The following is a 25,175-nucleotide window of genomic DNA, read 5'->3' as shown; positions in this document are numbered from 1 at the left end:
TAAGCAAAATCCCAACCAAAACCCTAGAAAGTTATTTTGTAGATACTGACAAATTGATTCTAAAGTTTATATGAAAAGGCAAAAGACCTAGAATAGCCAACACAATACCCAAAAGAACAAAGTGAGAGGACTGACATTACCTGTCTTCAGGACTTACTATAAAGCTACAGTAATTAAGACCATGTGGTATTGGTGAAGGAATGGACAAATAGGTTAATGAATTAGAATAGAGGGCCCAGAAATGACCCACATAAATACAGTCAACTGATCTTTGACAAAGGAGCAAAAGCAACTCAATGGTGAAACTGTCTTGTCAACAAATGGTGCTGGACAACTGACATTAACACGCAAAAAAATGACTCTAGACACACATCTTACATCTTTCACAAAAATTAAACTCAAAATGGAACATAGAACTAAATGTAAAACACAAAATTATAAAACTTTTAGAAGACAACATAGGACAAAATCTAGATGACTTTGGGTTTGATGATGAGCCTTTAGATACAACACCAAAAGCATGATCTGTAAGAGAAATAATTAAATTGTAGGTTTTAAAATTAAAACCTTCTCTTCCCCAAAAGACTCTATTAGAAGAATGAAAAGAGAAGCCACAGACTGGGAGGAAATATTTTCCAAACACATATCTGATAAAGGACTTGTATCCAAAATTCAACAAAAAGGAAACAAACAGCCCAAATAAAAAATACGCAAAGGATCCAAACATATACCTCATCAAAGAAGATACACAGATGGCATATAACCATATGAAAAAATTCTCAACATCATAGGTCATTAGGAAATTGCAAATTTCAAAAAACAAAGAGAGACACTACTATGCATGAATTAGAATAGGTAAAATTCAAAAAACGAACAGTACCATGGTGCCGAGGATGTGTATTGCTAAGTGAAAGAAGCCAATCTGAAGAGGCTACATACTGTATGATTTCAAGTATACCATTCTGGAAAACGCAAAACTACAGAGAAAGTTAAAAATTCAGTGGCTGCCAGCAGTTCAGGGTCGGGGGGAAGGGATGAACTTATGGAGCACAGGGGATTTTTAGGGTGGGAAATCTGTTCTGTGTGTAATGGTGGATACATGACATTATGCACTTGTTAAAATCAATAGAATTGTACAATAAAAAGAGTGAATCCTAACGTAAACTATAGACTTTACTTAACAATAATATATCAATATTGGTTCATTATTTGTAACAAATGTACCATACTAAGACAAGACAATAGTAACAACTAATAAACACTGTGCTGGACTGAAGCTTATATGCTAAACCTCTGTACTATCTGCTCAATTTTTCTGTAAATCTAAAATTGTTCTAAAAAATAAAGTATAGATAGATAGATAGAGAGAGATAACTATCTCCAGGGTTTTTGGCCTGAGCCTCCGAATGAACAGAGTTGCCATTTACTGAAAGTAGGAGCCGTTTAGGGGACAAATACAGAATTCTTTTTTTTTTTTAATGCATCTATTCTTTTTCAAATTTTTTTCCCATTTAGGTTGTTATATAATATTGAGCAGAGTTCAATGGGAAAAGAATTTGAAGAAAAATATATACATGTATATGTATAACTGAATCATTTTGCTGTACACCTGAAACTAACACAACACTGTTAATCAACTATACTCCAATATAAAACAAAAATTTTTTAAAAACAAGAAAAATATTGAGCAGAGTTCCCTGTGCTATACAGTAGGTCCTTGTGGGTTATCCATTTTAAATATAGCCGTGTGTACATGTCAATCCCAAACTCCCTAATTATTGCTCCCCCCCAACCCATCTCCCCCTGGTAACCATCAGTTCATCTTCTAAACGCAAAAGTTTTTGCACAGCAAAGGAAACCATAAACAAAACGAAAAGATAACCCACAGAATGGGAGAAAATATTTGCAAACGATGTGACCAACAAGGGATTAGTCTCCAAAATTTACAAACAGTTCATGTGGCTTAATATCATAAAAACAAACAACCCAATCAAAAAATGGGCAGAAGAACTAAATAGACATTTCTCCAAAGAAGACATACAGATGGCCAAGAGGCACATGATAAGATGCTCAACATCGCTAATTATTAGAGAAATGCAAATCAAAACTACAATGAGGTATCACCTCACACCAGTCAGAATGGCCATCAACAAAAAAATCTACAAACAATAAATGCTGGAGAAGGTGTGGAGAGAAGGGAATCCTCCAGACACTGTTGGTGGGAATGTAAATTGGTACAGCCACTGTGGAGAACAGTATGGAAGTTTCTTAAAAAAATAAAAACAGGGAAAAAAATAAAAAATAAAAAAATAAATAAAATAAAAACAGGGCTTCCCTGGTGGCGCAGTGGTTGAGAATCCGCCTGCCGATGCAGGGGACGCGGGTTCGTGCCCCGGTCCGGGAAGATCCCACATGCCGCGGAGCGGCTGGGCCCGTGAGCCATGGCCGCTGAGCCTGCGCGTCCAGAGCCTGTGCTCCGCAACGGGAGAGGCCACAACAGTGAGAGGCCCGCGTACCACTAAAAAATAAATAAATAAATAAATAAATAAATAAATAAATAAATAAATAAATAAATAAATAAAAACAGAACTACCATATGATCCTTCAATCCCACTACTGGGCATATATCCGGAGAAAAAGATGGTCTGAAAGGATACATGCACCCCACTGTTCATTGCAGCACTGTTTACAATAGCCAGGACATGGAAGCAACCTAAGTGTCCATGGACAGGTGAATAGATGAAGAATATGTGGTACATATATACAGTGGAATATTACTCAGCCATTAAAAATAATGAAATAATGCCATTTGCAGCAACATGGATGGACCTAGAGATTGTCATACTGAGTGAAGTAAGTCAGACAGAAAAAGACAAATATCATATGATATGGCTTACATGCAGAATCTAAAAAAAATGGTACAAATGAACTTATTTATAAAACAGAAAGAGTTCTTTTTGGACATGGCAATTTGAGATGCCATTTAGAGCTCAGTGGAGATGTCAAGTAGACTGTTAAATATGAGTCTTAGATTCATAGAAGAGGCAGAGGAAGAGACATAAATTTGGAAGTCATCAGTATATTGATGATATTTAAAACCATGGAACCAGATGAAGCTACCTAAGAAAAGTTCAGAGGCCTAAACCCTAGAACATTTTAACCTTTTGAGGCCAGCAACTTGCAAAGTTTCAACAAAGGAAGCTTGTGAAATAGCAAGAGATGGAGAGGGTTACTTAATCTCCTCAAATCCCTAAAATATGCTTTTGCACTAACTGCTGGTCATTTCCTATATCCTCGCAGATTTGTATATTTTAACTGGTATCTTTAGAGAAAATGGAAACACGTATTACAGTTCCTAATACTCTGATTCAAATAATTTTCCTACCTTTGTTTTTTCAGGATATACCAGCATCTCCCAAAGTGGCAAAACACTTGATTTAGCTTTCTCTTATCTTTGAATTCCCTAACCCCTTCAGCCTCTCCTGATCTATTGCTTACCAGGAGAAGGGGTACTTTTTCCATATTTTCTATCTCTGTCTCTCCTTCCTTCCCTCCGTCCTCCTTCTCCCATTCCCATCTCTCTTACATCAACACACACACACACACACACACCCCTAATCCAGGGCCTTCTCACCAGTTGCAGGCACGCCTTCCCTCTGCCATTACTAATATCCCGTTTTAAGGAACCATTTGCAGTTTCCAGGCTCTCTCAGACCTCAATACCTTGCTCATGTTATTACTTCTGTTAGGAACATCCATTCCCAACTCCATTCCACATGGAATGCCTACACATATTTCAAACAGCTCGTCCTGCAGGAAGCTTTCACAGCCTCCCGCACCTCATGTACCACCAGCCAAGGTTCTATCTCTTCCCTCTGCAGTCCTCCTCAGTGCCTCGTACACGTCTCTCATTACATTCATCACGATGGCTATAAATGTCTGTCCGTCTCAGTTAAAGACTGTGAGCATCTTGTGATGTTTTGGATCCCTTGAGTCCAGCATACAACAGATGCCTAGTAAATGAATGAGCAAACTAGAAAATGCTGGAGTAATATGCAATTCACTTTTTTATCCTTTCCCCCCAAACCAAAACATGCTTCTCTGACTCTAGATAGTGTATAATTATATTTATATTCATTTATATTCATTACATTTAATGCTTAAAGAAAAAGTATAATTATATACATTCATAGTATTTTTACTGAAAGTTATATTATTTTAGTATAAGAACGATAAATAAAATTTTAATTTTTCCTACACATCTCAGTGTTTTAAAATATGGGTTCTTTTTCTTCTCCCCATAAAAACACTGGTACAATGAATTTAAAAATAAGCAGTTGGTCTATTTTATTACCTGGGTTACTGCTGTGATAATACAGAAACAACTAATAAAATATTTTAAAATGAATCATGACCTTTGAGAAAAGAAAAATTACTATTTACAGTCTTTAAAAACTGTATTTAAAAGCTACATTAATTCCAACAAAGAAAAGAGAACTGCAATTCATTTGATTCAATGTAGGAAGAAGGAAGAATGCATTCTTTTGAAACACTGAAAACGTTGACAAGGCTGTAAGAAGCAGGTTAATACGGCTTAATAAGCTAAGTGTCAGATTTAAAAAATCACAGGCTAGAAATCCTAACTTTGGCTCTGAATGAATTGTCTTCACTTCTCTTAAAGCATAAATTGTACAAGAATCTTGCCAAAAGCGTTGTGATCAAACCAAATGACAAAATTTCTTAGACTTTTAGCCTTATGGCTGCTGAACTAGCAGATGACCAATTTGGTATATGGAATGTTGAAGGCTTCTTTCTAAATTTCTAGAGTAATATTCAGACTGGAAGATGCTAAGAAAGAGAATATTTGGAAAAATTGCCTCTCAGATAAACTGGCTGAAGGTACCTCTTTTAGAGAGGTTATCAATCACCACACATCAAAAGAAAGGCCACAAATTTGTGGAAGTGGGGGTGGATAAAATGGTCATTGGACAGGTTCTATCTTCACATAAACTATTCACTATCCTTCTCTGGCACTGAGCGAAGACAGCCATTTATAATTTAGTTGGGTTTAAAAGGATGAATGATTCATTGGTATTACTAACCAAGGAACTATGGTCCTTTGTAACAAAGGAGATTTATAGAGCATTTCAAAAAACAGTATCTTAACTGTCCCTGAATCTCATGATTGTAGAAGACACTTTGCTCAGCTTTTTTTTTTTTTGTAAACTTATGTATAAAAGCAGATAAGCTTAAAATGTGGCAACTGGGGTTTCAGTTTTCAGCACATCTCTCATATCTTACTGAAGAAACTAAATTGACATTGAAATTGGAAGACAACATAAGTCTATCAGAAAACAAACAAAAACCCCCAAAACTGATAGCTAAAAAACAGAAAAACATTTTTTTTCCTCACAATTTGGTATGGGTCCTTGTGTCAGTTTCTTAAGATATTTTCCCATTTATAACTACCTATAATACTAATAATTACAGAAGTCTGTAAAACTTTTATCCTAACTTTGTTGTAATATACTTCACACATTTAGGGACACTCAACAAATATCAATGGCAGGATGGTCCAAAGAGAAGCTAATTAAGTCATGTGAACATAAATTTGACTTCATTTGCTTCCTTAGCTCTGAAAAAGTCCCTTGTCTTTCATTAGCATTCCTCCGGTTGTCTCATTTTTAAATTCCTCAGATCTCTTTGACCTCTGTGAATTTATTACTATGATTTTATATCATCACGAAGTCTGGGGAAACTGTAGTCATACCTCTATGGTCACTGACCAAACCTGCTACATGGATTCTTAGATTCACTTTAGTAAGAAACAATCTAGAGTACTTTCCGTATGCCATCCGAATACATAACTTACTATTTTAAAATGTAAGCTAAAGATTATTTTACATTAGCTTTAGGAAGTATTTTTAGATGAGAGAAAAAGGAGCTGTGTCTTTCCCTTCAAGAAACACAAACAACTTCATACTCCATCAACATAATTTTCCCACTAGGTATCAGATATACGCATTTTACCAATTCTATTCTGCCACTGGAGATCAGCAAGTAGTATTAAATCAATATTTTCACAAGGGACCAGTATACATAAGACCTTCTGAGACTTGCAAAGTACGCCAAAGTGTTTTAACTATGAGCAAATATTATGCATAACTGCTTTAAAGAAAACACCAATCATAAACTGTACTTTTGCTCAAAGTAATGCATTCACTCACTGCTATTCAAATACACTTTTGCTCCGTAGTGGAATCTGTCTGTACTCTTGCCAGAAACTATGTACATAAAAATCACTAGGTCCAAAGCCTGGGAAAATAAATAGGAAATGGATACAAAAACTGTTTGGGCATTCTTAGAAATTGACGCAGATATAACATTAAATGCTGTCTAGATTTGTTACCTTTTAAGGAGTCACCAAATACATATACACCATAAAATAAATAATGGAAAGCATAAGCCTTGCAAATATATATGCCACTCAGCAGTCAAGCAGCAAGATAGCTACTGCTGTAGTTTTAAGAGCTACAGTGAGATCATTTATTGTTATCACTGGGGAAATATTTTATAACTAAGTTGTAGTTAACTATGTAAATGACAGAGTGTGGTCCAGCATTACAAACAGCAGGCTCCAAAACTTGGGACTTCAATAAAGAAGACAGCTATCATGCCTTAAAGTGTAACATGCCCTTTGTAAATAACATGAAGTTGCATCTGCAGCAACTGCCAACTCCTCTGGCTCTCAGGCTTTGTATACTACCCAGATTCCCTAGTAATAAAAATGTCATTTAAAGTTTTTGAGAAAAAATTTTATTTGGGCTTCCCTGGTGGCGCAGTGGTTGGGAGTCCGCCTGCCGATGCAGGGGACACGGGTTCGTGCCCCGGTCTGGGAGGATCCCACATGCCGCGGAGCGGCTGGGCCCGTGAGCCATGGCCGCTGGGCCTGCGCGTCCGGATCCTGTGCTCCGCAACGGGAGAGGCCACAGCAGTGAGAGCACTATAATCAAGCCGCTAAGCAACACAGTCTAGGATAGTGATTTACAGCTGGTTTGCTCAGGTTGGTTGTGCAGTGTGTAGAAAGTAATTTGTTGCTAACAACAAAGCATCAAGGTTGGCAGGTCATATTTTAATATAAAATTAATATTCCCCATAATATATCACCATTCTCACCTACGCCCATTCTACTGTGCTTTCTTGAGTGAAAGTCAAAGGGGGAAGTCAGCACTAAGAGGTCCTGGGAACAATATATGAACCAAAGCTCTACTGTATCTGTGCTGCAGTTCAAGGGAAGTGGACTAGAATCATAGGTGAGAACAACAATGACAACGAAGGTTAAAACCACCAGTCAAAGCTAGGCATTAAGCATCAGCGCTACTAAGATCACACAGAGAGGAAACCAGACATTACATGTTGCCTGATGAAAGAACAGACTACCAGCTATAGTCTTCCTAACATGATCCAGTTGCATCTAATCAAGCTGCTGGTTCCAGCTGTCAATTTGCAGAAAATACAGAGGACGGGGAGACGTTGAAATGCACCGTGAGTAACTGACAAACCCAGATTATGGGAGAGTATGTGTGTCAAACAGCCCAGGTTCTTTAACAGAAAAATTGTAAGGAAAAGAGAAGTATAGGGGCAAAATCCACAGATCAGGAGTTGGTAAACCAATGGTCTATGGGCCAAATCTGGACTGCCCTCTGTTCTTGTAAATAAAGTTATAAAAACCACACCATTTGTTTATGTATCGTCTAGGGCTGCTTTCACCATAACACGGCAGAGCTAAGGAGCTGCAACAGAGCCCAAATGGCCTGCAAATCCCCAAGTATTTACTATCTAGAGCTTCACGGAAAGAGTTTGCTGGACTCTGCTGCAGATCAACAGAGATTTACAGGATATAACCAAAAACATTTTTTAATGGGCAAAATTTGAGATGTAAATAAAGAAGTGCTTTATTTGTAGAAATTACGTTGATTTAAAAATGTATATAAAAAGTAAAAGGACATTACATGCCTCCTGACAAAAGAACAGGCCACCAGCTACAGTCTTATTAATATGATATAATCAAGGCCCTGGTTCCAGTTGCCAATTTTCAGAAATTACAGAGGACAGGGAAACGTTGAAATGTACCATGAGTACACCATAAAATAGTATAGCCAAAATAAAAGTTATTATTATAAAAGTAAGAATAACGGGAAAGGAAAAGGTAATGCTTAGGACAGGGCACACTGAAGGGGTTCTGGGATGGCTAGAAAAGTTTTATTTCTTGACTTGGTGGGTTACAAGTGTTCAAACTGTTTGCCTTGTAACTCAATCTATGCATTTATATTATGTAGTTTTCTGTATCTGGCTTTATTCTACAGTAAAAGATTTTAAAATCACCAACAAAGAAAGAAGAACTATAGCTATGAGACTTTGTTATCTACTATGAGATCTTGGCACAACTCATTTAATCCTTTATTATCTTTTGGAAACAGTAGAGCATAAATAAAACCACATTTTTAATCTAAGCTTTTTATATGTGAAATTAGGATAAAACAAGTACCCTATATACCTATATACCACTCAGGATTTTAGAGCTGATGATACGAGAGTATACAAGAGTATACGAGAGTATGTGAAGGTACTTTGAAATTCTGTAACTTCTTTACAAATGCAAAATACTCTTATAACAACATGGAATAACCTACAGCATCACTCCCCTGCTTAAAGCCCTTCAATAACACCATCCATGTACCAGTAATTTTTAGAGTTCCTTCTGGAAACCTAGGACTCAACAGACACGTTTCAGGGGTAGGGAATCATGTATATTGTACAGACTGTGCCTTGCACAAGGATGCCAGGTACAAGTGCGTCTGAAATCTGATTTATGGTGCTTTCCAAACCTTGAATCCTGGTGAAGAGACTTTTTCTATATGTCCAGAGGGAGTCCCTGTTTCTAATTCGCTCCAAGGCATGTTATGAGCTAGCTGAAGCCCTGTTCAAAGATCCCCCCATACCTTCTTTTTGTCAAACAATAACAACATAAACCGTCTGAGAAGCTTCTGCATCATCAAGATAAACATGAAGAAGCACGTCTTATATTTGTATTTCCCTGATTACAAATAGATTTGAGCATTTGGGTTCCTCCTCTATGAACTGCCTGTTCATATTCTTTGCCCATGTTTTTCATTTGGGTTGTTTTTTTCCTTGAGGCACAGAAGTTACTTACATATTCTGAATTAATCTTTGTCAGCTATATGTCAGTAAATCCCTTCTCCTAGTCTATGGAAACTTATATATTGTCAGTGGGACCATAAACTGATAACCTCCTGGAGAGCAAGTTAGTAATCACCAGTAAATATGAAGGTATAAATGCTATATGTCCCAGCCATTTCACCTCTAGGTTTCTACATTAGAGAAACGCTCATACATGAGAACAAGGATATATTTACAAGGCTATTCATTACAGTACAATTTGTAACAGCAAAAAAATGAAAGCAGTGATGGCCTTCATGATGTACGTAACTCTTCCCGCCTCATTTCCCATCCTTCCCTTCTTTTCTCATGAGTTCTATACATTCATTTGTTCATTAGCGGCCTTAATCAATGCCATTAATCACCTACTCTGAACTAGATTCCATGCTAGGCAGGCAGGCACATTTAACTACTTGCACTTGTCCTCCTAAAACATGATGTCTTACAACTTTCAGGAGGCTTTTTCTGTCCTTCTTTTGGGTCCTGACACAACCTTGTGTAAAGTACTTATCAGTACTCCACTACCCTTCTTATTCAATTACCTAACAATAAAATAAGTGGAGGTGGTCCCAAATTACAGTTAATTAAATATCTGAACAAAGGGCAATTCTGTTTTTACCAGATCTCATCTAACAATTACCAAAAAAATGAAATAAAATTTATTTTCCAGCCAACATTTAGTGCTAGAACATTATTTTCAAGAGAATGTCTTAAATACCATATGACCACATGCATATGTGGAATCACACACACACAAAATTCATAAATACAGAGAACAGAACGGTGGGTGCCAGAGGCAGTGGGTGAAACGGGTAAAAAGAGTCAAAAGGTATAAACTTCCAGTTATAAAATATATAAGTCATGGGAATGTAGGGTACAGCATAGTGACTACAGTCAATAACACTGTATTGCATATTTGAAAGTGGCTAAGAAAGTAGATCTTAAGAGTTCTCATCATAAGAAAAAAATTCTGTTACTATGTATGGTGATGAATGTTCACTAGACTCATTGGTGGTGATCATTTCCCAATACATGCAAATATCAAATCATCATGTTTTATACCTGAAACTAATATAATGTTGCCTGTCAATTATACCTCAAAAAAAGAAAGAGGCTGTCTTGATCAACACGGTATTCCTAGCACTTAGATCACTTCCTGACACATAACTGTCTGTAAATATTTGCTAAACTAAAAAGTCCAGGCAATATTATCTGACAGTAATGATATTTAAAAGTGAACACAGAGTTATTTATTTTTGTAGATGATTTATTATCAGATAAAGTAAGAGCTGCTTGTTCTCTTAAATTTAAAAAAATATATATTTTTTAAGGTGAGCTACCTTCATGAATTCCTACCCAAATACTTTTAGGACTTGGCTTAATGAATTTCTTCCCTATACAAGTCTGCCAAAGCTTCAAAGTCAATAATTTTCTTTGTGTTACTAATGAAGGAAAATTCCTACATTAACCACAAACATCTGAAATTGCAGCATCTCTGTTAGATATGTAACATTTTATATACAAAGTACACATAGAAGTAAAAGTACATAAAAGTTTGCCTACCACCTAAAGATATTATTACTCGTTAAAAACTGAGGAATGAAATCAAACATACATACACAAATCTTTGTTAAAAGGTTATTTGCATTCTTTGAGTTGAGAAAATGTTATGGCATAAAAGGCATAATAAATCTAATGTGTATTGGGCCTCATTTGTGCTATTTTATGTATTATTATTCTACTGCATAATATAATTATGAATATTTATATAAAAACAAAACACACAGACTTAAGCTCTCTGAGTTATTAAATGCAAGAGTATAAAAATGGATTAATAAGTTAACCTTCCAACTAATTCTATTTAAAGAAGAAAACAAACTTAAAAAGCTAGAAAAGCAATAATCACCAGTTGGGAAAAACTAGAAATTAATAGGACACAAATTTATTCTAGACTTATGAAATGATATGATTCAAACAGGCTATTGATTTTATTTTTAGGATTAAATTAAGGTAAACTCTAAATGGTAGTTCCTTCTCCAAACAAATAATATATTAATAATACTAGCTAGGATGATATTTGTTAGATTAATTAAAAGACACAAAGGGAGAGATTTAAGGAGTGAATTATTAAGTCTTTTAGACAGAAGAAGCATTATTGGAGATAATGCTAGTAAAATTGTTATGTGTTGATTTTCAAACACATAGAAAAATCTCAGAGTAAGGAGCCTCTCAAAGAAGGGTATAAATAGCCTGATATATCAAAAAACAATTGTCATAACAAATCACACATACAAAAATTATTTAATAGAAATCTAAAAATTAATTTAATATAATTTTATACAACAATACACACAATGAAAATAACCAATTATGGTAGCTTTGATTTGGAAGGGATCTTAAATGTTATCTACTGATAATCTATATCCCTCAATAAAAGACAAAGAAAGTGAAACTCAGAAAAATTAGGTGTGTTTCCATCATCGAAGAAAATCTTGTGTCAGCGTCAAGACCAGAACCTACGTCTTATGGCTTTGGTCCAGTGGTCTTTCTATTAAATCAATATGCATTTATCATAGAGAATTAGGAAGGGAATAGGTGTTTATCAAAGTGCTTCATGTTAGAATTTATGGTGCTCTGTCCTCTTCCCTGCGTGTAAACCCACTCAGATACACCTATGTATTCCTCTGTCCTTTCTACCTGCCTCGGAGGTTCAGGTGTTCCTCCTCTAGCTCAATATTAATCTCTTCAACTAGTCTCTTGAATCTACCACTCCCCACCTCTCAAGAATTTTGCTCCATCAGTAATTACCTTTACTCCTCTATGTTCAGACTTTCTCTAGGGCAGTTCACAGGACAGCTGGCTTCCCTCAGAAAAAGCAAGTCAGAGAGAGTGCCTGACAGAAACCATAGTCTTTTTTTTTTAAATTGAAGTATAGTTGTTTACTATATATATATATATATATATATATATATATGAATCACTTTGCTGTATACCTGAAAAAATATATATATGTGTATACATATGTTATTTTTCAGATTCTTTTCCATTATAGGTTATTACAAGATATTAAATATAGTGTCCTGTGCTATACAGTAGGTCCTGTTGTTTATTTTATATATAGTAGTGTGTATCTGTTAATCACAAATTCCAAATTTGTCCCTCCCCTCTTTCCCCTTTGGTAACCATAAGTTTGTTTTCTATGTCTGTGAGTCTATTTGTTTAGTAAATAAGTTCATTTGTATCATTTTTTTAGATTCCACATATAAGTGATATCATATGATATTTGTCTATCTCTATCTGACTTACTTCACTTAATAGGATAATCTGCAGGTCCATCCATATTGCTGCAAATGGCATTATTTCATTCTTTTTTCATCCTTTTCATTCTTTTTTATGGCTGAGTAATATTCCGTTATATATATACACATACACGCACACACACACACACACATACACACACACACACACATATATACCACATCTTCTTTATCCATTCATCTGTCAATGAACATTTAAGTTGTTTCCATGTCTTGGGTACTGTAAATAGTGTTGCTATGAACACTGGGGTGCATTATCTTTCAAAATTAGAGTTTTCTCTGGATATATACCCAGGAGTGTGATTGCTGTATCATATGGCAACTCTATTTTTAGTTTTTTAAGGAACCTCCATACTGTTCTCCATAATGGCTGCACCAATTTACATTCCCACCAACAGTGTAGGAGGGTTCTCTTTCCTTCACAACCTCTCTAGCATTTATTATTTGTAGGCTTTTTGATGATGGCTATTTTGACCAGTATGAGGTGGTATCTCATTGTAGTTTTGACTTGCATTTCTCTAATAATTAACGATGTTGAGCATCTTTTCATGTGCCTCTTGGCCATCTGTATGTCTTCTTTGGAGAAATGTCTATTTAGAACTTCTGCCCATTTTTTGATTGGGTTGTTTGTTTTTTGGATATTGAGCTGTATGAGCTGTTTGTATATTTTGGGAATTAAGCCCTTGTTGGTCGCAATGTTTGCAGATATTTTCTCCCATTTCATAAGTTTTCTTTTTGTTTTGTTTATGGTTTCCTTTGCTGTGCAAAAGCTTGTAAGTTTAATTAGGTCCCATTCGCTTATTTTTGCTTTTGTTTCCATTACTCTATGAGATGGATAAAAAAAAAGAATGCTGAGATTTATGTCAAAGAGTGTCCTGCCTATGTTTTCCTCTAGGAGTTTTATAGTATCCAGGCTCACATTTAGGTCTTTAATCCATTTTGAGTTTATTGTTGTATATGGTATTAGAGAATGTTCTAATTTCATTCTTTTATACATAGCTGTCCAGTTTCCCCAGCACTGCTTATTGAAGAGGCTGTCTTTTCTCCATTGTATATTCTTGCCTCCTTTGTGGTAGATTAATTGATCATAAGTGTGCAGGTTTATTTCTGGGCTTTCTATACAGTTCCATTGATCAATGTAGCTGTTTTTGTGTCACTACCATACTGTTTTGATTACTGTAGCTTTGTAGTATAGTCTGAAGTCAGGAAGACCTGTATTCTGAAAACTGTAAGATGCTGATGGAAGAAATCAAAGATGACACAAACAGAAGGAATGATATACTGTGTTCTTGGATTGGAAGAATTGATATTGTTAAAATGACTATACTACCCAAGGCAATCTACAGATTCAGTGCAATCCTTATCAAATTACCAATGGCATTTTTCACAGAACTAGACACAATCAAATTTGTATGGAAACACAAAAGACCCCAAATAGCCATAGTCTTCTATAATCTAATTTTAGAAGTAACATCCCATCATTTTTGCCAAATTTTATTTATTGAAAGCAAGTCACTAACTCCAGGGAAGGGAATTACAGAAGAGTGTGACCATCACAAGGCCAGATTATAAGAAGCCATCTTAGAGGCTGCCTGCCACAGCTTCTAAAGAAGAAAAGCAAAAAGGGAGACTTGTTAACCAGATACCAGGACTTCTTATGAAGCTACCAATTAGGAAAATGTGGTATTGGCACAAGGATAAATATATTGACTAATGGAATATAAAGAGAGCCCAGAAACAAATCAATGCATAGAGGAAGCTTTGGAAAATGACAGAGATGATATGTCGGACAATATGGAAAGGAGGGAATATTCTGTAAATGAAGGTGGAGAAAAATGGTTATCCAAATGAAAATAGGGTTCCTAGCCTTCCTCCCATACCATTAAAAAAAGCAAACTTTAAAACTCTTAGGAAAATATAGGTGAACTTCTTTTAGACCTTTAGACAGGAAATAGTTCTTAAATTAGATACAAAGATATTGATTATTAAAAATGGATAAATAGGATTATATTCAAATTAAGAACTGTATTCATCAAAAGATACCTGAAAGACAGATTTTAAAGCTCAGAAACACAACCAAAAGTATTATTATCAAGAATATATAAAGAACTCCTAGAAATCAACGAGAAAACTATAAGCAATCCAGTAGGCAAAGGATATGAAAATACATTTCTCAAGAGAGGAAATATTAAATATATAAATAAATGTTCAATATCAGAGAACTGCAAATTAAGACCACAGTGAGATAAGCCATTCAACTGACAAAAATTTAAAAGTCTGAGAATACTAAATGTAAGAGACCACACAGCTTCCAAAGATCTTGCTTACATTGCAGGGGAAAGTAAATTGAGGTAACCACTTTGGAAAACAGTTTGAAATTACCCCCTGAAGTTGAACATTAGCAACACTCCATCATCAAGAGAGTAGGTGTGAAAACTGTGGTACAATCACACATGGAATGCTATATGGCAGCCTCCCACCTCCAAAATACACAATAGATCAATGTTAGCAGTATGACATTAAGTACGTAAAGTGAGCCTCAAACGATTACATGCCTTTTTATAAAGTTAAAAAGATCTAAAATGAAACAATTCCCAATGAACATGAAAAACACAGTAATACTTCACAGTAAATGAATACTTGTTAAATACTCATATTTAACTTATTCCTCAAATAACCAAGAGTAAAGCAATGATCCCTGTACCCCAAATTCCTTTTAAAATATACTACTACCTCTACAAATGCTTTGAGAGGAAAGGAACAAAACCTCCCAATTTTTACAGTCATCGAAAGCAGATTATCTGAAAATGTTAACAATATGTGGCAGACACATTGGGAGAGGGAAAAATCAAGATTGTTTTTAACCGCATTCCTTGTTTCAAAACTTTCCAATGTCTGTCTCTACAGAATCTCTGTCATTAATTAAAACCAACTTGTTGAAGCATGTGTGATATATCAATATTAGAATATTAAGATATTTTATTTTCAAAGGAAAAGTGTAAATGACAAATGCTCTGTTTGTATCTGTATGTAAGTGTATTGCTGTGACCTGGAGTTAAATAAAAAAGTGGAAGATAAAATTTTACAAAATGTATACAAATACTATACATATATATATATATATATATATATATATATATATATATATATATTACTACGTCTAATTTAATGATTCCTAGCGCTTTATTCAGGAAAGGGACTAACCTGTTAAACAAAGATCAAAATCACCTGCCCACCTGTTATGGCTGAGGGAAGCACTGACAGGTGTAGGTACCACAGTCTGTAACCCTTCTCCTTCTATCTCAGTACCAAGAAGGCAGATGAGCTGGAGATCTGGTAATCCCACACAGTTTACTTCATGCCAACTTTTACCTGAAAGTGCATCATTGAATGGACAATGTTTATCAAAAATAAAAGATAAAAATTCCAAACACCTACCTAATACTCAGCTGAGCAAACATCACTTATAAAGCTATGTCTCTTTATCATTCTAGTGTTTTCTGTTACCCAGTAATTCCCAATGTAAAGGAATAAAGAAATCACAACAGTGACAAAATTAATAGCAAATGCATAAACGCTATATGCCAACCCAACTCCTCATACCCCCACCACCGCCCTAATAACAAAACAATAATAAAACAGATACTTACTCTCCATGAGGTCCAGGTAAACCAAGAATGCTATATAAACTTGGGTGGCATCTCCTATATCTAATTCCATCATTTCTAAATACTGAAAATCAAAATGTAATTGTCAAATAGAGAAGGAAGAATCTCTTAATATTTTCTTTCAATCAACAACTATTTATTAAATAGATAATATATAATACCCTCTTATAGGTATAGTGGGAGTTACATGGCAACTAAGCCCTGATCCCTATCTCTAAAAAACGTATGGATTGTTAGGGTAAACACACACACACCTGCAATTGTAGGCAAATAAAAATACATGACAGTAAGTGATTAAAAACCAAGTGAGTGGAATAAAAAAAACATGACACAACAGGTCAAAGGAGCTCCACTCAGGTGGCTTGGTTGGTGAATGTTTCCTGGCAGAGGTGGGATGCAAATTGGGCCCTGAAGGACTTGTTGTGTAAGATTTGAATAAATCGAGGAGGTAGAGTAACAGTGTGAGTAATCACACAAAGGTGGGAATAAGCAACACATATTCAAGGGCCTATAAAGAAACCTATCTGCCAGGAGTAGAGACATTTTTTAATAGAACTTTTGTTGGCGCATGTTAGTGGGAGCCTCTATTTCCCTGGTCTCTTATTTGCCTGTGGAGAAAGTCTGCAAGAAGACCACTCCTGGCCTCTCTCCCCACCCCTGCTCACTCAAGAGTAGGGAGTTATTTAATTGATTTTTAAAGGACCAAGCAAACTGCTGCTGCTTTCAGACTTGTTGGTCAGCGCTGAGCAAACATCTTCAGGGGCCTGCCCCTGCAAGAGAAGCCTGAGGTATTCGAGCTATGTCAGTGACTAGGTGGGGAAGCAGGGACAATGCAGAAGCAAGGCGTCAGCAGACCTGCCTGGGTGCAGATCTGAAGTCACACTTCCCCATCGGCATCCTCCTAAGTATGCACAGGTACAGGAAAAGAGGGGCGTTATTAACTGTCCTCCTCAAACCTTAAACGTCTTTGAAAATGACACTGAAAAGGCAATTGGGGACCAGGTGGCAAGGTCTTGATGGCCAAGCTAATAGTCTGAATTTTACCCATAAGGAAATTCTCTAAGCATGGGAATAATATAATCAACATGGTGTTTGAGGATGATAAATCTGACATTGCGTTACTGGATCGACCTAAGTAATTTTCAAACCGAATAATACAAACGCAGAACTGAAAAATCAAACAACCCATATAAATAGTAACATCAAATCTAGAAGACGTTTTTAAAATGTGTTACTGTTGTTCCACTTATTAAACACTTAGGTAGTGTTTACTATGTGTCAAGTGCTTTACCAATATTAACTGATTTAATCCTGTAACAACCCTATAAGGTTAGTACTATTCTTATCCCCATTGTACAGATGAGAAAACTGAGGAACAATGAGATAAAACAACTTGCACACACACACCCCCCAAAAAAATCACAAAGCTGGTGACAGAACCAGGATTCAAACCCAGGCAGTCTAACTTTGAGTTTATGCTCCTAACCACCATGATCCCTCTCCATGTTTTGGTTCTTTTATGGCACTGAATAACATCTCCATGCTAGTGTTTGTTTTTCTCACCTTGAGGGGAAATAAGGGGATCAGAGCAGTAGGATAAAATCAAGCAAGAGAAGATGAAAAGATCTTCAAATTGTTCCTTTTCTGGACTGTTTTTAGATTATTATCTATGAAATAGTGCTCTCCAGCATAAGACTGCAATTCTACTAAAGTTACTAGACCAAAGTATCTAGTCCCTGATATTCCTACAAAAACCCTTATGTCCATTCACTGTCCATTCATTGTTTGGGCCATGACTGGTAAAAGGCAGCAATTTGCCAAGCAGAGGCAAATGAGGATTGTGCCTAAACCTTAATCATTGTAGACTACTACATCTTATCCATGGCCCACAAACTGTTTTGCTTGGTTACTGTGAGTATTAAATGAGCCCATCCCCAGAACGAGCCCTAGACAGCAAAACTCAGATTACTAGTGGAGTGGTTACTATCTGGCCTGAGGGGCGGTGTATTCAATGTTGTTCCCTCCAGCGAAGAATGGTCTGAGGGAGGGGGAAGGGGGCGGTGTCAGAACAAGAGTTCAACTCATTTAAACAAACAAAAACAAGGTTCCCTGCAGTGGGCAGTGAGCATAAAGGATCCCCTTCGGTGAGGTTCGCGCGTAAACGGCGATCCCTTGCGGTTGGGAGTCAAGGGCCCAAAGGGGAACACGGCCCGTGGGTTCCGCCTGGGGTAGAGGCCTGGACCGGCGCCCTGTTCCTCTCGCGCCTCCTGACCTTAGGATGTGTGCCCATCCAGGCGTCCTCGGGGGCCCATGAGGGGGCGCCGCCGCCGCGATCGCCGCTCGGGCGCACATCGCTGCAGCCCGCGGTCGGCTGGGACTCGCCGCTCTCCTCCATGCCCTGCCGTGCGGTGCGCCCGTGGTGCACCGCGCTGCGCTCTCCGCGCCCGGCCAGAAGCAGAGACGCGCGCGTTTGGGTTCCGCTTCCCAGTCGTCCGCTGCACTGGCGCGGGAGAGCTCAGATGCTGGGAGGACAGTTCTGTCAGCCCCACCTTCAGACAAACATAGCTAGAAGCTGGGCAAACGCACTCCCCTTTCGGTCTGCGCTTATTCAAATCTGGGCAAATGCTAGCGAGAAGAAGGTTCAAGAATACCCGAGTCCAGAAGCCCTTAATTCTCCTTACGTCAGCGTTGTTGGCAGCTCTGCTGAGAAAGTGGAGGAGACTTAAGGCGTCTTTGCCCTGACATGTAAGCTTAAAGTGTAGAAGTGGATGAGATCTCCAGAGAAGAAAGTGGAAAGGAGAAAGACCAGACTGCCAAGGACCGTATTTTTAGAGTGGACCGACCTTTCAGGATTAGAGGAGCAAGAGTAAACACGAGTTGTTGAAAGTAAACACGAGCGGTCAGAAAAGTAGGATGCAAACCAGCATAGCATAAGCATGTGACGTGGAAATCAAGGCCGAGGAGTTTCAATCAGGCAAAGTAGGACATTTTAAGCATTTACCTAAATTCCTAAAGTGAAATGGGGGGATGCTAAAAGTTGTTCTTATGTTTTCACAGTATCCCTCTTCCTGAAGTGTTAAGAATAGACCTTAGGGGTCAAGGGTGGGAGCAGGGACTGGTTAGGAGGTATTGCATTAACCAAGGCAAGAAGTCACTCTCGAGAGTCAAAGTACCAGGCAGAGATAGAACTTCTGCTTCCAAATATGACAGACTAAGACCCTACTGGACTAACCCCCAGCCGAAAACATCTAGAAAAATTGGACATAATACAAAAAGCAACTACCAGAATGCCCTGGAATGCGAACAGAAGCGTGACTCTGGTGGAGAGGGCAAGCTTGCTTGGAGAAAAGGCAGATGAGGAACCATAAACGGAAGTTGCCCTTTCCTTGGAGTTTAGCTTGGAGCTAAGTGCAGTCCAGGAGGCAGGCTCTTTGGCAGCAGGGGTGCATGTGGGAAAACTCCCAGTTTTTCTTTTCTGGAGAACCAAAAAAGTGAAGCCAGGAAACTTTGAATGCTGAAGAAAATAAGAAATCCCCAAAGGGCAGGAGCCAGAGGGAGGATCCCCTAACTCTGCTCACATCTCTGACAGATCCTGAACCACCTGAAACAGAATTACAGCAGTTCTGTTAAAAACAAAAGATCTAAACTGAGACTAGGGTTATCCTCAAATAAACAGAATTTATAGTTCAAATTTAGCCGAGAAAATCACTTGCTAATGCAAAGGAAATAACACTCATCATAGAAAAGCGATAGAATCCAGAACCCCCACAACTTATTATTCATAAAGTCCAAGATATGATTCAAAACTACTGACAAAAGAAAAATCAAGAAAGTGGATCACATTTTGTAGAATCTGACCCTGAGATGAATCAGATGTTGAAATTGACAGATAAAGATTTTAAAGTAACTATTATAACTCTCCTCAATGAAGTAAAACAAAACATATTTTCAGTGAATGAAACTCTCAGGAGACAAAAAAAGAAAATCTCATCAGAGAAAAAGAAAAAAGAATCACATGGAAATTCTGGACCTAAAAATTAAAGCTTCAGAAATAAAAAAAAATTCACTGGTTGGATTTAACAGCCAAATGGAAATTACAGAGGAAAAAATTAAATGAAATTGAAGGTAGAGCAGTCATCCAAGAAATCATCCAAGGTGAACAACAAAGAGAAAAATGATTTTAAAAAAATAAACAGAGCCTCAGAGACCTGCCACATGATATCAGTCAATCCAGCATACATGTAAATGAAATACCAGAAAGAGAAAAGAAATAGAATGGGACAGAAAAAAATGGAAGAAATAAAAAATTCCCCACATTTGATGAAAGAAATTTGCAGGTACAAAATGCTAAATGAATACCAGGTAAAATAAACACAATGAAGTCCATGCTGAAGTCGAACTGTTTAAAACCAGATAAAAAGCTTGAATGCATTTTTAAAAGTGCATTACATATAAGGAGAAGTGCATGAAGATTCATAAATTGCCCTAGAATGTATTGCATTTGAATGAAGTCATTAACCTTTGCATCTACAAGCAGCTGCTAAGCCCTAAAGAAGCAAATGACACTGAAATTAGGCTCCTTGAAGCACTGAGCACTGACACTAATTCAAGTAATTAGAGGTAAGTAGATCTTTCTCTCTCACCTCTAAAGATACCAATCAGTTCAGGTGATGGTACTTATAGAAGCATTTAAGAGTGTTCTGTTCCTCATATGAGGAAAGGGGAAATTTTATAAATAGGTAAGGAGATCCAGTGGAATTAGGTACTATGTGAACAAAGCTCAGACATCTTCAAGGGAAGATTTTCAACTTCAGAAATAAAAAAAGTGTATGGGGAAGGGAGGTTAGGGAATCCCAAAAGTATACAGAAAGAACCATAAACTGAAAAAAAAAAAAAGCAACAGGCTAATGCTATCCTTTGGCAAATAGATGAAGTTCTATTGTTTAGAAAAAACATGGTATATTTAAGCATAAATATTAAATGTTTCTGACTTTTGATGTCATCGTCTATTATAAAGATTTGAAGAATGAAAATAAAATGTCTTTTGCCTTTTGTATTAAACAATGGAAACAAATAAGTCTTAGTGATTGGGAATGGTTAAGAAAGAGAACAAAATATTTAGGAACACTTAACCTAGTGTTTAAAGTATAGTCAAAATGTCTGTTGTGACAATCTAGAGTAAAATCCACCAAGGACAGGTTAGAGTTTCAGCTTCTGATAGACTGAAGAATTTCTCCTTTTATAAATGCTTCAACGGTTCACTATATCAGAGAACCAAAGTGGTTAGGAAAAAAGCTAGATAAGTAACAAAAATTCCCCGAGTATACTGGGTGAAATCAAATTCAGTGTAATCTGGCACTTGCTCTACTGATTTCCCATGTTGATATCTGAGCCAGACCATTTTATTCCTACAAAAAAGTCTGTAATGTTTAGGCAGAGACATTAATTCAGTTAGAGTCTCCAGAGGAAAAATGAACTTTGAATAGTGGTATGAATGTTTAGTGTGTTAAAAAGAAAAAACTTTGACACAGTATTGTATAAGACAATGATCTCAAGCTGAAAAATGTAGGCTAGCATTCTGGATCAGCTTTTACTTCATTGATTGTAAGAGTGTTCATATATATCTCATTCCTTCTTTTGTACACAAAGCATACAATTCCCCATTCTCTGTGTTTCCAGGAGAATAGGTGAGATGTTTATACTTTTAGTAAAATATTTAGAATGCTAAGATATTTTACTATTCATATGCATGAGCATGTGTGAAGAATCTCATACATATAGAAAAGAATTCAGAATAATCAAAATATGTTCTCTCCAATTTCTCATAAAGAATGCAATCTAAATTCCCCATTAAAAAAATCAGAATATAGTATATTTAATTTTTAAAAATACTGCTTACATTTGGAAAAAAACCAACAAAAATAAGGTACCTAGAATAAAAATGAGCAAACCCTTTATGGAGAACATTATAAATGTTATTGAAGCTCATTAGAGAAGTATATCTGTCCATTAATTTAGGTTTTCTCTAATGAGCTTCAATAACATTTATTGGTCAGTTTGGGGAGAATTGCCATCTTTACGATACTGATCTATAAATTGTATAAACTGTAAATTTCAATCACAGTCCCAACAGGGATTTTCTAATACTTGATAAACTGATTCTGAAATATGGGCATAAAGGGCCAAAAATAACCCAGACCCTTCTGATGAACAAACTGAGGGAACTTATAAAGGTCTGTAATTAAGAGTATGTGATATTTCTACAGGGGTAGATAAACCAACAGAATCAAGTAGAGAGTCATACAAATATGGACAGAGATGACATTGCAGATGCAATGCAGAGTTGAGGCAATGAATACATATATGTATACATACACATACATATATATGTACATGTATATTCATATATATTCATATATATATACATATATATGTATGTATAAAAAGAAATTGGATCCCTAATTGTACCATAAACAAAATCTGATTTCTTCTTTTTTTTTCACTCTTTTTAAATTGAGGTATAGCTTGATTTACAATTTTGCATTAGTTTCAGATGTATAACATAGTGATTCAATATTTTTATACATTATACTCCATTTAAAATTATTATAAAATAATGGCTATATTTCCCTGTGCTGTACAATATGTCCTTGTGCTTATTTACTTCATGCATAGTAGTTTGTATCTCTAAATCTTACACCCCTATCATACCCCTACCCCCTTCCCTCTCCCCACTGACAACCACTACTTTGTTCTCTATATCTATGAGTCTGTTTCTGTTTTGTTATATTCATTTGTTGGTTTTATTTTTTAGATTCCAAATATAAGTGATAACATATAGTATTCATCTTTCTCTGTCTGGTTTATTTCACTAAGCATAATACCCTCTAGGTCCATCCATGTTGTTGCAAATGGCAAAATTTAATTCTTTTATATGGCTGAGTAATATTCCATTGTATATATATATGCCACATCTTCTTTATCCATTCATCTGTTAATGGATGCTTAGGTTGCTTCCATATCTTGGCTATTGTAAATTATGTTGCTATGAGCATTGGGGCGAATGTACCTTTTTGAATTAGTGGGGTTTTTTCTTCAGATATATATCCAGGAGTGAGATTGTCCCATTATATGGTAGTTCTATTTTTCGTTTTTTAAGAAAACTCCATACTGTTTTCCACAGTGGCTGCACCAATTTACATTCCCACCAACAGTGTACTAGGGTTCCCTTTTCTCCACATCCTTGCCAATATTTGTAATTTGTAGACTTTTTGATAGCCATACGGGCAGGTGTAAGATGATATCTCATTGTGGTTTTGATTTACACTTCTCTGGTAATTAGCGATGTTGAGCATCTTTTCGTGTGCCTATTGGACATTTGTAGGTCTTTTTTGGAAAGATGTCTATTCAGGTCTTCTGCCCAGTTTTTAATCAGGTCGGTTTTTTCTTTTATATTAAGCTGTATGAGCTGTTTATATATTTTGGATTTTAACCCTTTATTGGTCATATCATTTGCAAATATTTTCTCCCATTCAGCAGGTTGTCTTGTCACTTTGTCAGTGATTTCCTTTGCTATGCAAAAGCTTTTAAGTTTAATCAGGTCCATTTGTTTATTTTTGTTTTTGTTTCCTTTGCCTTAGGCAACATATCCAGAAATAAATAAACAACAACAAAAAAGAAATAAACCCACACACCTATGGTCTATTTAATCTACAACAAAAGAGGCAAGAATATCCAATGGGGAATTAGAAAATGTTCTAATTTCATTCTTTTACATGTAGCTGTCCAGTTTTCCCAGCACCACTTATTGAAGAGACTGTATTTTCTCCATTGTGTATTCTTGCCTCCGTTGTTGTAGGTTAAATTGACCATAGGTGCATGGGGTTATTTCTGGGCTCTCTATGCATCTTTTTTTGTGCCAGTACCATACTGTTTTGATTACTGTAGCTTTGTAGTATAGCTTGAAGTCATAGAGTGTGAAACCTCCAGCTCTGGTTTTCTTTCTCAAGATTGTTTTGGCTATTGTTAGGGCCTTTTGTGTTTCCATACAAATTCTAAAATTATGTGTTCTAGTTCTGTGAAAAATGCCATTGGTATTTTAATAGGGATTACATTGAATCTATAGATTGCCTTTGGAAGATTTGGAAGATTGTACCTTTTTTTCTTTCTTTGGATGATTGTACCTTTTGACCACCTTCACCCATTTCCCCCATCCCTGGCCCCAGCAGCCACCAATCTACTCTTTGTTCTATGAGTTTGGGTTTTCAGATTCCACATAGAAGAGATCATACAGTATTAACCTTTTTTTCTATCTGATTTATTTCACTTAGCACAATGCCCTCAAATTTCATCCATGTTGTCACAAATGGAAGGATTTCCTTCTTTTTTATGACTGATATATATAACATCATACACACACACACACACATATAGAAATTGCTGGATCATATGGTAGTTCTATTTTAAATTGTTTGAGAAACGTCCATGCTGTTTTCTGTAGTTACTGTACCAATTTTTATTCCCACCAACAGTGTACAAGTGTTCCCTTTTCTCCACATCCTTGCCAGCACTTATCTCTTGTCTCTTTGATAATAGTCATTCTAATAGATGTGAGGTGTTATGTCAGTGTGGTTTTGATTTGCATTTCGCTGATGATTACTGATGTTGAGCACCGTTTCATGTACCTGTTGGCCATATATATACATATATTTTGGGAAAATATCTATTCAGGATTTTTGCCCATTTTTAATAGGGTTATTTGTTGTTGGTGTTGGTGTTTGGGTTTTTTGTTTGTTGTCTGTGTTTTTTTGCTATTGCATTGCATGAATTGCTTATTTATTGTGGGTATTAACCCCTTATCAGATACATGTTTTGTGAATATTTTCTCCATTCTGTAGGTTGCCTTTCCATCTTGTTGATCATTTCTTTTGCTGTGTAGAGGGTTTTTAGT

The 25,175-nt window shown here is 36.3% G+C and overlaps 1 protein-coding gene across 6 annotated transcripts in view; it reads right to left on the bottom strand.

Annotated features, from left to right (window-relative positions):
• TSEN15 (tRNA splicing endonuclease subunit 15) overlaps positions 1-19,606 on the bottom strand; it is a 130,623-nt gene extending 111,017 nt beyond the window's left edge. For 5 of the 6 annotated variants that reach the window (XR_010839710.1, XR_010839708.1, XR_010839712.1 and 2 more), the window contains exons 1-3: positions 18,498-18,660; positions 16,208-16,289; positions 15,794-15,929 (exon numbers count right to left, since the gene is read on the bottom strand). Coding sequence is in view for 2 of the 6 variants with exons in the window: in XM_067029342.1 (XP_066885443.1) it covers positions 15,794-15,929; positions 16,208-16,289; positions 18,498-18,620 (341 nt within the window). In the remaining 4 variants the exon portion in view is untranslated. Of the gene's footprint in view, positions 1-15,793; positions 15,930-16,207; positions 16,290-18,497 lie in introns of all 6 variants that reach the window. The other variant, XM_059074960.2, reaches the window with a different exon arrangement.
• Between the last annotated feature and the right edge of the window lie 5,569 nt (positions 19,607-25,175).

This window comes from Kogia breviceps, chromosome 1 (genome assembly GCF_026419965.1).
Source record: "Kogia breviceps isolate mKogBre1 chromosome 1, mKogBre1 haplotype 1, whole genome shotgun sequence".
NCBI lineage: Eukaryota > Metazoa > Chordata > Mammalia > Artiodactyla > Physeteridae > Kogia > Kogia breviceps.
Note: the sequence above shows the minus strand (reverse complement) of the source record. Positions and strands in the feature narration are given on the sequence as shown.